The 14,587-nt window shown below is 42.7% G+C and overlaps 1 protein-coding gene across 1 annotated transcript in view; it reads left to right on the forward strand.

Annotated features, from left to right (window-relative positions):
- LOC110379696 (dedicator of cytokinesis protein 7) overlaps positions 1-14,587 on the forward strand; it is a 33,696-nt gene that overhangs the window by 2,181 nt on the left and 16,928 nt on the right. The window contains exons 3-18 of the mRNA XM_064035131.1: positions 2,685-2,845; positions 3,032-3,233; positions 4,317-4,510; positions 5,129-5,269; positions 6,139-6,418; positions 6,864-7,038; positions 8,261-8,442; positions 8,844-9,024; positions 9,464-9,618; positions 10,030-10,148; positions 10,466-10,619; positions 11,401-11,589; positions 12,448-12,551; positions 13,301-13,469; positions 13,784-13,916; positions 14,396-14,495. Of these exons, the coding sequence (XP_063891201.1) occupies positions 2,685-2,845; positions 3,032-3,233; positions 4,317-4,510; positions 5,129-5,269; positions 6,139-6,418; positions 6,864-7,038; positions 8,261-8,442; positions 8,844-9,024; positions 9,464-9,618; positions 10,030-10,148; positions 10,466-10,619; positions 11,401-11,589; positions 12,448-12,551; positions 13,301-13,469; positions 13,784-13,916; positions 14,396-14,495 (2,639 nt within the window). The remainder of the gene's footprint in view (positions 1-2,684; positions 2,846-3,031; positions 3,234-4,316; positions 4,511-5,128; positions 5,270-6,138; positions 6,419-6,863; positions 7,039-8,260; positions 8,443-8,843; positions 9,025-9,463; positions 9,619-10,029; positions 10,149-10,465; positions 10,620-11,400; positions 11,590-12,447; positions 12,552-13,300; positions 13,470-13,783; positions 13,917-14,395; positions 14,496-14,587) is intronic.

Below are 14,587 nucleotides of genomic sequence, written 5' to 3' on the forward strand. Positions count from 1 at the left end.
CGTGCTTTTACATTTTACTACTGAGTTACACACAAATTCATATAACAATAAATAAGCGACGTACGTTTGGGAACCCCAGTATATTAATTGGTATTTGGGAAATATTCTAGCGATCGTTAGCTTTTTTAGTCTAACAAAAATGACCAAATTAGGAGTCATGGTATTACATAATTGGTAACATCTAAGTAGTGACAATATATAATATTTGGTCTTAAGTGTATTTTAAAGGCGTCCATATATTTTTTTAGTAGTCAATAATACGAAAAAATGGTTTTACCTAATAATATTTTTGGAAACGTTATTTGGTGACCATTTATCCATTTTGGTAACCGTTTAGAATTTTTTTGGTAGTAAAATAGGTACTTTTTAGGGTTCCGTAGCCAAAATGGCAAAAACGGAACCCTTATAGTTTCGTCATGTCCGTCTGTCCGTCTGTCCGTCTGTCCGTCTGTCCGTCTGTCCGTCTGTCCGTCTGTCACAGCCGATTTACTCGGAAACTATAAGTACTACAGTGATGAAATTTGATGGGAATATGTGTTGTATGAACCGCTACAAAAATATGACACTAAATAGTAAAAAAAAGAATTGGGGGTGGGGCCCCCCATACATGTAACTGAGGGATGAAATTTTTTTTCGATGTACATACCCGTGTGGGGTATCAATGGAAAGGTCTTTTAAAATGATATAAAGTTTTCTAAAAAACATTTTTCTTAAAGTGAACGGTTTTTGAGATATCAGCTCTCAAAGTCGTAAAAAGTATGTCCCCCCCCCTCTATTTTTATAACTACGGGGTATAAAATTCTAAAAAAAATAGAGGTGATGCATGCTAATTAACTCTTTCAACGATTTTTGGTTTGATCAAAGTATCTCTTATAGTTTTTGAGATAGGTTGATTTAACTGTAATTTACGGAACCCTTCGTGCACGAGTCCGACTCGCACTTGGCCGGTTTTTGGGTGGTGTTTAAACACAAGCCTTTTTGAATTAATATTTGTAAAAAAAAAAATACGCCAATTACAGTCAAAACATGTACTTATGGATCTGATTATGTCATTTCAACACTTTTTATGTAACAATACCTCTGTTTAGTAAACACAAACCCATGTTTTAACAAAATAAATTAGCTTTATCCCTTGGGCTGCATATATACGACACAATTGATTTTCTATTGTTTTATAATTAGCAACATACAAACAGTCAATTACTACAATATAAGGAAGTATATCTATAGACTAACATTCTACCTGTTGGATATGTTATGGACCAAGTGATAAATTGGGCATTATACATAATGCCCGGTCATTATGAAAAATGCCCAATATGAGAGTGCAATTTGATAATAATTATTCAAATAATCAAATTGACCGGGCACTATACATATTGCCCGTGACCTTTTGGGCAAAGTAATATAAACATATTTAATTTCATTTTTTTTTATTGTTATTGACATTTAACTTAAACTAAATATTAATAGCATGCAACATGCAGCAAGCATGGCTTCTGTCACGGCTCCGGCGCTGCAGGGCTCCGGCGGTCCCATGCGAGCTTATCGTCGCAGATGGTTTTCACGCTCACCACTGCAGCTTCGGCTTGCTGGCCGGCTCCGCCGGCCAGCCTCAGCCGCGGCGGCGAGCGTTAAAACTACCTGCGCCTCAGCTCGCACGCCGCCTCGCCCCTCCGCGCCTACGCGGTTTTGAATTGCACTCTAGGGGTAGGGCAGACAAGACTACGTGGAGTCGGGTTTGCAGCGATTCGTTTTCGTCACTGACTTCAATTTTTAATACCTCTACAATGTTTTGAATCCAAATTAAATTCTACCATAAAAAAACGAGCCAAGAAAAATGAGATCAAGAAAATCGATGCCGAGTAAGTAAATTAGATGACAATTGTCCAACAAATAATTTTATGGTTAGACTTAAAATTTCCCATCAAAAAAGAACATATAATTTTCGAAACAATAATCATAAAATATGTAGCAAGTAACAGAATTTATTTATTAGAACAACTGCCACCCTCGCACTGCATAAAAAATAGCTTTATTATCAAATTGCCCAACTGTCATGTAGCAATATAATAATGCCATGTGCAATGTGATAAATAATGAAGTTAAGATAGTTATTAATCACTTGGCCCGATAAAGCTAGACATTATTCATAATGCTCGGGCATTATAAATAATGCCCAAATTAATCACATGGTCCATAACAGATATAACAGACAGGATACTAGCAAGGCCGGTCTCATTGCTATAAATAATTAAAAGTCTACAATTTATAATGTAGTGAGAAGACAGGTAGTAACTTTATTTAGCTGTATATTTTTCCTTATTTAAAAGTGATGAATGATTTTCTTTGATAGAATATTGAATAAAAAAAAGCGTGTAAAAATGGTTAACATCATTGTTTACGATTAAAATTATGATTTTCATCATTGTTTTATTTACATGTGGGGTACTTGCATAAATCTTATTACATAAAAAAGATCCTTAAGTACCTATGTCATTAATACACAACAGGACCTGTTATAGTCCTATGTACAAAGATTTCTTTCTATAATCATCAACACAAGTTACATATGTATGTGTATGCTGCTTTTGGTACTTAAAAAAACAGGTGAACAACAGAGACTACTTTTACTTAGGAAACAACTGGTATATAGTATCTTTTCTGTTCCCAACGCCACACAGATATCACTGTGCGACATGATAGAACCGCCGGACTACGAGGAGGTATGCGACCGCCTGATGGGGGAGCGCGACCCCCTCGCCTACCCCGCGGTCGACATGGAGCTGTGCAATGTGCCGCGACGCATCCGGACCATCGCGCACGTGCTGCCTGATGAAGACCTGTAAGTGGAGATGAGAACCTAGTCTATTACACCAGATATCTGTAAGTGGGGTGTAGATTTTATAATAGATGCAGAAGAGATTGGTGTCAACTGATGTCAGCATTACAGTATTATGTTTTAAGCTGTTGAATGATGCAGTCATTGTTTGTCCGGCGTGATTTTAAACACAATTTATGAATCCCCCAGGGCAAAAGCTCCAATGTTCGTCCGCGACTGCATCCGCTGCTACACCACAGACTACACAGTGGTGGAGTACAAGCACCGAGCGTACTCGGGCTCCATGTGTGGACGGGAGCGGCTGGGTGAGCGCCTGGAGCGGCTGCACGCCGGCCCGCGCCATCAGTACGAGGTGGACGCAGAGCCCAGTGCGGCGAGTGAGGAGCCGCAGGTACGTTGTGTGTGTGGAGTGCAGCACCGCGACACTCGGGCTCCATGTGCGGGCGGGAGCGGCTGCACCATCAGTACGAGGTGGACGCAGAGCCCAGGCGCGAGTGAGGAGCCGCAGGTACGTTGTGTGTGTGGAGTGCAGCACCGCGACACTCGGGCTCCATGTGCGGGCGGAGCGGCTGCACCATCAGTACGAGGTGGACGCAGAGCCCAGTGCGGCGAGTGAGGAGCCGCAGGTACGTTGTGTGTGTGGAGTGCAGCACCGCGACACTCGGGCTCCATGTGCGGGCGGGAGCGGCTGCACCATCAGTACGAGGTGGACGCAGAGCCCAGTGCGGCGAGTGAGGAGCCGCAGGTACGTTGTGTGTGTGGAGTGCAGCACCGCGACACTCGGGCTCCATGTGCGGGCGGAGCGGCTGCACCATCAGTACGAGGTGGACGCAGAGCCCAGTGCGGCGAGTGAGGAGCCGCAGGTACGTTGTGTGTGGAGTGCAGCACCGCGACACTCGGGCTCCATGTGCGGGCGGGAGCGGCTGCACCATCAGTACGAGGTGGACGCAGAGCCCAGTGCGGCGAGTGAGGAGCCGCAGGTACGTTTGTGTGTGGAGTGCAGCACCGCGACACTCGGGCTCCATGTGCGGGCGGGAGCGGCTGCACCATCAGTACGAGGTGGACGCAGAGCCCAGTGCGGCGAGTGAGGAGCCGCAGGTACGTTGTGTGTGTGGAGTGCACCACCGCGACACTCGGGCTCCATGTGCGGGCGGGAGCGGCTGGCCGAGCACCTGGATCGAAGTTTAAACATTTTAGGTGGACACTTCAGATAAACAAAAAAAAAACATAATATTCGCTCATCATGCATGCCCAGCACGGTGAGTGCTGGCAAATGGGGAGGAGTTTGGGGGCAGCCTTTCTCCAGCAGTTAACGTTTTTGGTTGAGATGGCTACATAATTTACACTGTCCTTCATATCAGCTTATTGACTTATTTACTGAGGCCTAGGAGTGGGTGTTTCTATTTAAACAAAACCCCCTGTGCGTGGACTTAACATCTTAAAACGAAAGAATAACATAATTTCTCTCCTCCAGTCTGAATCTCAACCATCAAGCGGGCGTCAATCAGTAGCGTCCATGTCTTCATCGTCCTCCTGCAACGAGACCCTCACTCCTCGCGGCTCCTGGGCCAGCCTGGACCTCAGGAGCTCCTCCTCTGACCCTCTGCTTCCTGACCTGTTTGAGAGGAAGCCACCAGAACAGGTTGATGCTGTTAATGAGGCTAGGAGGTAAGTAAAGAACCTAAAAATATAAGACCCAAGTTTTTTTATCTGATACTTGTATGAAGTTGTGTAGTTCAGGTTATTTTATTAAAGTATTTTTGCATTTACTTTTGCAGCGAAGATTTGAGGTAACAAATTCCCGAAAATTCATTGTGTTGTGAAAGCTGTCTTATGTCTGTACCGTTCCTTTTGTTATCTTACTCTTTAAATAGCACTTGAATAATAAATTACTTGCTAACAAATGGCTACGACTGTCGTCTTTAAGGTGATTCTAACGGCACAGCCTACCACGGTTGGCGGAAAACTGATCTCAGTTGTTCTAATTTCTATGACATCCGCTCAAACTTATCATATGAACTACGCCCGCTGCGGAATCCGCAGATGTCGTGAGTGTGTAACCCGTCTTATTAAATGTTCCCCATATTTTGTGTCAACAACTGTTCTGAAATCTCTCAACATGGAAAAAATGTACTGAATAACAATTAATCATATCCTATGTGAATTGTCGAGCACGATTTTCTGTCCCTTACCATTTTCTCACCGCAACTCTACGTAAACTACCAGTCTTTTTGGCCTTCATCACTTCTCCCCCACTCATACATGAGCACCAATCTTTGCCACAAGGTTGGAGAACCGTCAGGCTGACCTGCTGGGGCTGTATACTCCGTACTTGGACGAGGAGGAGGCGGTGGAGCGTCGCCTGCCGGCTGACATGCCTAGCGAGATTATGGGACATCGCATACTGGTCGTCTGTCATCAGTTGAAGTGAGTAGCTTTGGGATACAAACTCTTCAGGTTAGGGTACAGTCAGGCTGACCTGCTGGGGCTGTATACTCCGTACTTGGACGAGGAGGAGGCGGTGGAGCGTCGCCTGCCGGCTGACATGCCTAGCGAGATCATGGGACATCGCATACTGGTCGTCTGTCATCAGTTGAAGTGAGTAGCTTTGGGATACAAACTCTTCAGGTTAGGGTACAGTCAGGCTGACCTGCTGGGGCTGTATACTCCGTACTTGGACGAGGAGGAGGCGGTGGAGCGTCGCCTGCCGGCTGACATGCCTAGCGAGATCATGGGACATCGCATACTGGTCGTCTGTCATCAGTTGAAGTGAGTAGCTTTGGGATACAAACTCTTCAGGTTAGGGTACAGTCAGGCTGACCTGCTGGGGCTGTACACTCCGTACTTGGACGAGGAGGAGGCGGTGGAGCGTCGCCTGCCGGCTGACATGCCTAGTGAGATCATGGGACATCGCATACTGGTCGTCTGCCATCAGTTGAAGTGAGTTATAAAGAGTTTTGTTTTTTGGCTCCAAAGAACTAATAAAAAAAACACTGTTGGGAAGCTTTACCTGAGTGATATAGGCTATATTATATTCAGGCTCGCGAAGTAGTTTCTATGAAACAGTCACGGGTAGAACCACATTAAACAGTTCTTGCTAAAATATCATTGATAATTTTGAAGAGTAGTGACATAAAATCATATAAGTGTAGAAATAATTTAGTGTATCGATTTTGCCATAGCCAAAAAATATAAGCCAAAGCAACAATGGTGTGTACGTGTATGACCGAAAAATCATCTTAGCTTGTTTTTCCGAATATTTAAAAACTTTTTTCATCAATTATCTAATCCTCCAGGCTCGAACTAGACGTGGAACCGCTCTTCGCATCAATGGCCCTTTACGACGCGAAAGAAAAGAAGAAGATTTCAGAGAACTTTTACTTTAACCTGAACTCCGAGTGCACAAGACAGATGCTGGCCTCCCACGTCCCTCACGCGGACCTCTCGACCCTCAGCCGGAGTGCCGTCTTCGATATCCTCAACCCTTCACCAGATATCTTCCTGGTGGTAAGAGTGGAGAAGGTCTTGCAAGGCGATGTCAATGAGTGCGTTGAGCCTTATATTAAGGATGATAAGGTTGGTTTTTGTTTGCTGTTTTTTATATTTGTTTTATTGAATCTGTTTTTTTAATATAACTATGTTGGTGTTTAGACTTTTGCAAGATATAAGTTTTATGATAAAAGTCTCCTCTGTATTAAAGATAAAAGCAGAAAAAAAAAATTAAATGGTATGTTGTCACTTCAATTTAATTGAAAACGTACCACTTCTCTTTAAAATGGCAACATGATTGCTACATTTAGCTTCTATATAACTGTTGATTAATAACTCTTTATTCTTCTGATCTGCAGCAGAAATATTTGTTAGCATTCCATATGTCTAACCGATAATGTTATATCATTTTTTAAGAGGGCACAGCTTATAGAAGCTGGGTTGTTTATTACAAATATTAGAAGATTTTAGTGTCTGTAAGTTTCTGTATGTGTCTGGGGTATTATCTGAACAATCATTAAATTTCACCTAGAACCGCGAAAAAGTCCGTTCCGGTGCTGCAGCAGCATGCGCTCGGCTCGGCAAGTACCGCATGCCGCTCGCCTGGAGTGCTGTCTCCCTGCTCAACATCCTCAGCGGCTCCAACAGCCTCGAGAGAGACCAGGATAAGGACAGCCTCAACAACTGTCCTAATACTAATAGCTTGGGTAAGTCGAAAAGCTAGAAATAAACAACGCAATGCATTAAAAGTTCTTCAATAGGTTGGAAAGATCAGGATAATGACAACAGACAACAGTTTTTGTCAGTCAGCGAAACTCGGCGAAATCACCGCTACAGCGTAGACATGTGTAGCTGAACGATGCAGTTGTGTGTATCCAACAACACTTTCACTTATGCAAAAATGTAGTTTTCCAGGAGAAGCATTAAAAACTTTGACACGTCATACAAAGATGAAGAAAAAATATATAGGTGAGATCAATTTTAACGACAGTTTTGCGTACTACAAAAGTAATGTTATCAAACCAAGTAGCGGGGTGCTGTAGAATATTTTTAGATATTTAATTAATTTTGAAAAAGTGACAGTGTCGCACCGGGAGTGCGATATGTTCAGAGTTTCTCAATAGCATCTTTTACTGAGAGAACTCTTGATGTTTTACATTTACAGGGCATCAAAGGAATCAACAATTTATTAAGCAGACTTTTTACCCGATTAATCGTGGAACATATTCCTTTTTTGTGTTATACCAGGTCAATTGGCTTCACGTATTTTTTGTGTTACATATGGATTGGTATTAGAAAATAATTCAAAATTCTCTTCAATTTCCACGCTGACCTGGGAACCAACGCAGAGGGAACTGGTAATAATTGGCTTATTTTACATCACTTTGTAGTGGTATCAAAATTTCATCGTCACTTGATTTCATTTTCCCAGATCAACGTGATTTTATTAACATGTAGAAACCATATTGATTAATTACTGATATCGGTTGTTTTTTACTTCACTTTGGTATCTGCTAAATCGTATTCTTAATTTGGGCAAGGTACAGTTTTTTCCCATCTCGTAAGGTTGACTTTCAGTTCATGCCGTAAATTCATATTACAATTTTATCTATGTACACCTGACCTTCAAATGAAATACATGTCACAATTTGTCTTTTTCTTCAAAATGTAGTTTCATAATTACTTTTTAGAAGTTATATCTCATGAAACTGGGAGTGCTATACTTGTAAAGATGTAGTGTGCAAATGTAAGACTCGGCAACTCGACAAATAATCTCACTCTTGCCCCTCATATGTGTTGTTGCACCATTTCTTCATCCCAGCAAAAACACATTTTGGGGGCTGTCTTTCGTACATTTCTGACGTTTGAATAGTGCTATTTTGCAGCCAAGTTTTAATAAACAATTTTTGATTTTTACTTTGCTATCAGACCGTAAAGCGTCGTCCAGCAGCTTGGAGCAGCTGCGTCGCCGCGCGGGCGAGGTGGGCGGCTCGCTGACGCGCAAGGGCTCCATCGAGCGCCGCGCGCCCGCGCACCACGCCGACGACCTCGCCGCCATGCTCGACACCTTCAAGCCCATCGTCATCACTGTCACTAGCTTCTTCAAGCAGGTGAGTTGTTATATAGCGTCCTTAAGCAGCCTGGAGCAGCTGCGGCGGGCGAGGTCGGGGGCTCGCTGACGCTTTACAAGGCGCGACTGCCCTATCTGATCTCCTCAACCCAGTTACCCGGGCAACCCCTTAGATAGACTGCGTGTCAGACTTACTAGCTTCTAACTACCCGTAACTACTGTCAAGGATATTCAATGACAGCCGGGACCTACAGTTTAACGTGCCATCCGAAACACAGTCATTGGTGTCTAAGATATACTTAGAAAGTACATACAAACTTAGAAAAGTTGCGTTGGTACTTACCTGACCTGGAATCGAACCCGCGCCCTCTTACTTGAGAGGTTGGTTCTTAACCCACTAAGCCACCACGACTTCAAAAAATAATGCCTAGCATCCTCTAGGAAACCGACAAACTACGCGATGAGGACTTATACAAATTCCTCGCTGAAATCAAGCGTCCCAGCTCAGCTCCGAAGAAGCTCAAGTGCATCCCTGGAACTCTGAAGATCGAAGTGTCTCCATGTCCTGAGGAGTTGAAGAACGGACTCACTCCTGAGCTGGCTAAGTTGCATCCTTATGGAGGTGAGTTAGAGTTCAAATTGGAATTTCAAAACTTGTGTTTCTTAATTTACAAAATAGTTTAAACACTCGCCTGAATGGTCGGCTAATTCATAAAAAAGAAGGTTAAAGTATGGTAGTCCCAAAAGTGGCTGACCATCTTCATTGTTTCAAAACTTTCAATAACATAGCATACATAAGCTCAGGTAATTTAACTACGTTTGGACCGTAGTGTACACAACTAAAATTAACTATTTCTTAATGGTTATTGCCTTATATCTGGTACCTAGTATTAAGAATTTTTTTACACAATCAAAAATTGGTAAATATCCAGAATAGTCAACACAATAAGAGTTAATTTCATCTACCATAAGAGTGGTTTGTTTTACAATTTGTAAATTTTTGAATATTATTTTTATTTATTCGACATTCAATCAACATAAGTCCCTATATTCCCTCACAGACGACAACGTACGTCCATGCAAAGAAATACTATCGTTCCCGACGCATGCGCCGGCGATGCCTCACTATCAGTACCGCAACTTACTGTACTTGTCTGTGAAAGAGATTAATCTAAACGCCTACACCTCAAGAGCTGGCTCCGCTAGGAATATTACTGTAAGTTTATATGAGAATATTTTATTTGTAACTAACTTGGTGTTAATATCTGCCTAGGTTTTTTAAAAGGATGTTGGGGGGGCTTCTAATTCATCACCTGTGTACCAGTTTTCTAAAATAAGCGACTGCCTTTATGACCTTCTGAACCTGGGTAACCCCCTTAGCAAGACTGGTTGTTAGACTTTCTGTCTGCTGATGACCGGAACACCTGCTAAAAATGTTCAAATGACAACCGGTACCCACCAATTTTTTGTAGCTTTCGAAAAACGGAAGAACTTGTCATGGCAAGATGATTCACGGACTAGGCGTTGCTTAACCTTATGATCGAACAAAATGGAGTAGGTATAGAAAGCGGTTTTTTCGGTGTTTATAAGGAGGTGATCATTGGCAACCTATTTTTTGTGCCTTTAGGTGAGAATACAGCTGATGTCCGGCGAAAATGAGGAGTCAGCTTTACCGGCTATATTCGGGAGGAGCTCCTGTCCCGAGTTCACTAACGAGGCGTACACCACCGTGCTGTATCATAACAAGTAAGATAACTATAATATTTTTAGTAAAAATAATTTTATTTTGCCGCTATATCACTTTTGATGTCTATGTAATGTTGCAATGAATCCACTATTCTGATAAACTAATTTCTCATTAGAAAAGTTTTAATGGACAGTATTATTTTAAATTATGTATCCATACAGTGAAGGAAAGAACACAATATGGTCAATCCAAAACGCCGCGAAATGTAATGGAAACGTCTTCCTACAACTTAGCATAATGAATTTAATGTCAATTGTTTTGTAGAAATTACTTGATGTAAGTAATTTGTATTTAAAGCACCACTACACTTTCCCAGGAACCCGTCCCTCTACGACGAGATAAAGCTGAAGCTGCCAGCAGACTTAGGAGACCAGCATCACTTGCTGTTCACGTTCCTGCACGTGTCCTGTCAGAGGAAACCCGTGGCGCCTGACCAGGAGAAGAATCTCGAGACTCCTGTTGGATACTCGGTAAGGAGATAAAGCTGAAGCTGCCAGCAGACTTAGGAGACCAGCATCACTTGCTGTTCACGTTCCTGCACGTGTCCTGTCAGAGGAAACCCGTGGCGCCTGACCAGGAGAAGAATCTCGAGACTCCTGTTGGATACTCGGTAAGGAGATAAAGCTGAAGCTGCCAGCAGACTTAGGAGACCAGCATCACTTGCTGTTCACGTTCCTGCACGTGTCCTGTCAGAGGAAACCCGTGGCGCCTGACCAGGAGAAGAATCTCGAGACTCCTGTTGGATACTCGGTAAGGAGATAAAGCTGAAGCTGCCAGCAGACTTAGGAGACCAGCATCACTTGCTGTTCACGTTCCTGCACGTGTCCTGTCAGAGGAAACCCGTGGCGCCTGACCAGGAGAAGAATCTCGAGACTCCTGTTGGATACTCGGTAAAACAGATGTATTTCTATATACAAGCTAAAAGGTAAAAAGTCATATTATAATCAAAGAATGAAGAAAAACAAGGGTAATTGTACAAAAGGTAGCTCCTAAAAACGCCCACCGTTCACCACTTGCTGCGTTTGCGCTGGGAAGAAGAAATGGTGGAACAAACTCCCCAGCAACACAATTCTGTCTATATGGTTTGACGAACTGGTTCTATACAAAAACGATTCATGTAGTAGGAAACCTAATCAAATTTGCAGCAAATCAGAACTCTTATTTATACCATTAACATTAAAAGACGCTATATGAATCCTAGCACCTAATCATGCCATTTGTTTTTTACATTTCTTAATATTTTGTTCACAGTGGATCCCACTCTGCCGTAACGGCAAGCTAACCTGCGGCGAGTTCAACCTACCCGTGATGCAAGAGGAGCCGCCAGCGAACTACTCGTACATATTCCCCGATGTCCTACTGCCCGGGACGCGGTGGATAGACAATCACAAGCCCATCTTCAGCATCACTTTAGATGCACATACTACTGTGCATCCGCTGGTAAGTAGTTAGACTTGAAAACAGTAATATTAACGACATTTTTTTTATTTTTTTTACCGGTATTTTTATTTAATTTAATTTGTTTGGGCAACAAAGAGATGTAGCAAATAAAACACGTAGTAAATAGCAAATGAACATCTATATAGTTATCGGCACGGATAATGAGCTCTCGGCGGAAGAGTGGGGATCGCTTTGCGCACCGTACACTTAAAGCAATAAACCAATAAATCACTTCTGCGCAGGTGAAGGTCAGGGCTCAATATCCTTGCCGATGATTATACTCCATTTGGTTAGGGGTTGAAGTAGAGGTAGCGAACTACTCGTACATATTCCCCGATGTCCTACTGCCGGGGACGCGGTGGATAGACAACCACAAGCCTATCTTCAGCATCACTTTAGATGCACATACTACTGTGCATCCGCTGGTTAGTGTCGAAACTATTTTAGGCTTTCAAAAAGTAGAGTTATATTCCAATTTTGACAACTGCCATTTTTTACGAATTTTTCGACTCAAAATCAAAAAATCAATTGGTTAGGTTTTGATCAAAAAATCAATTGGTTAGGCATTTGGTTAGGTATTTAAGTAGAGGTAAATAAGCTTGATATATAATCACTTCATGTAAAAAACTCAGCTTATAAATCTGTGTTTCAGCCACAAAATGGAATTTGATTAACAACAATTCCTAAATCAATTATAATTACCTCTATTTTAAGCAGTAGCTTATCTGTGTAAAAATCCTGTCAAGACAATTACATGCCAAACGAAATGGAGTACAGTTCATTCTGTTATTTATGTTAAATCTCAAAACTATCTCACTATTAAAGTCAAGTATTTAACGATAATATTCCCTATGTTAGGATGGGTACATCGAGCGGTTCGCGATGGCCTGCGAGGCGGTGCAGGAGGGCAACATTCCGCCGCGCATCGGCCTCGCCAACATGGAGTCTGAACTGCGGGCTAGGTTAGTAGCAAACAAATAGTATATTTATTTCAATCTTTTATTCAATGATAACCATAAGAATAAGGGAAGGCGAATGATGTGCACTCTTATGTGCTCACTTATGTACTCTTATGTACTCCCCTTATGTACTATCTTGTGTACTACTCCTCTTATGTACTCTCTCATATACTCCGCTTATGTACTCCCCTTATGTACTCCTCTTATATACTCCCCTTATATACTCCTTTTATGTACTCCTCTTATGTACTCTCTTATGTACTCCTCTTATATACTGTCTTATGTACTCCTCTTATTAACTGTTATGTACCGTGTTATTTGTCCTCTTATGTACTTCTCTTATGTACTCCTCTTATGTACTCCCCTTATGTACTCCTTATATACTCTCTTATGTACTCCCTTATGTACTCCCCTTATGTCCCCTTATGAAACAGTAAAAGTAAACTTTTCTGTGAACTAAAATCATGATCGAAAAATTGTTGTAGAAAGAGAACCCTGATGAAATCCTGACACTATACTGAATCCAATCATACATATGAAGTTGCTGTTGTCTTGGGTGTTTTTTGGCCATCTCCTTTGTGTTTGTAATAAAAATGTGCATGCGCAAATTTCGCGCAGTCTTGCGCAAATTTTGCGCAGTCTTGCACAAATTTTGCCCAGTCTTGCACAGTCTTGCACAAATCTTGCGCAGTCTTGTCCAGTCTAGCACAAATTATGCAAACTTTTACACACATTCCATTTGTATTTTCCAGCATAACCGAACTGCCAACAGCCAACGTGGAAGTCCTGGCCCGCTATTTACCAGTAGTGCTGGACAAGCTGCTGCACCTGCTGGTGGCCCCCCCGGCCCTGGCGGGGCAGACGCTGAACATCGCGCAGGACGTCTTCACCTGCCTCGCGCATCTCTTCACTGATATCTCTGTGAGTTTACCGGATGAAGGGATCCAGGGTTTTAATATCTTCTGGAACACTCTTGACTGATATGTGGTTGCAATTCTTTTAAAAAGTACGCATTTACGTACCTGTTGCCATACGGGTACTACTACAAGCGACGTAAATAAAAGTTACAACTATACAATATACCTCAAACTCGTTCCGATGATTTTTTACGCACGAAATCTATGGCATTTTAATTGTTCAGGAATTTTCTCGCAAACCCATTTGATTTGCATCTACTTTTATATCCAAATTTTTGTCTGACTACTCTAACATTTGAAAACTATTGGTTCTTGTAGAACATGAACGAAGGCGCCACCTGCGATAACCATGGCCGCAGCAGCCTGATCAGCACGTACATACAGTACCAGTGCACCATCCCCAGACCCTCGCTCACCGACCGGGACATCGGACTGCCGCTGCCGCCTGCTGGTATGTGATAGCCTGATCAGCACGTACATACAGTACCAGTGCACCATCCCCAGACCCTCGCTCACCGACCGGGACATCGGACTGCCGCTGCCGCCTGCTGGTATGTGATAGCCTGATCAGCACGTACATACAGTACCAGTGCACCATCCCCAGACCCTCGCTCACCGACCGGGACATCGGACTGCCGCTGCCGCCTGCTGGTATGTGATAGCCTGATCAGCACGTACATACAGTACCAGTGCACCATCCATCGGGCTATTCAAATATAATGTAGTTCATGCACAGTAACCACTGAAGGTAAATACGAGAAACTGTCCCTCAAAACACCCACTTTTAACCGATGTATTTTTAAGAACCCTCCTTCCTTTCTGCAGTATTCGGTAGTCCATTTACCGAAGCAGGCTACTTGCGGTGCGCAGAGTAGTTCACACATAGATTAGTTTTACAGTTACATATATTATATGGGAGTTCTATTTCAGTGATGACAGATGGATCGTGCAAGATATTACACGAGGAGTTGGCACTTCAGTGGGTAGTGGCTAGTGGAGCCACCAGGGACCTTGCTATGCAGAATTCCTGGTAAGTCACCTTACTTTAGGAAACTGATTGTTTGTGTAACTGATATGAATTCTGATTATAATATGTCTGATCCAGTTTTGAAAAGATTGTGT

The sequence above is a fragment of the Helicoverpa armigera genome, chromosome 6 (assembly GCF_030705265.1).
Source record: "Helicoverpa armigera isolate CAAS_96S chromosome 6, ASM3070526v1, whole genome shotgun sequence".
NCBI lineage: Eukaryota > Metazoa > Arthropoda > Insecta > Lepidoptera > Noctuidae > Helicoverpa > Helicoverpa armigera.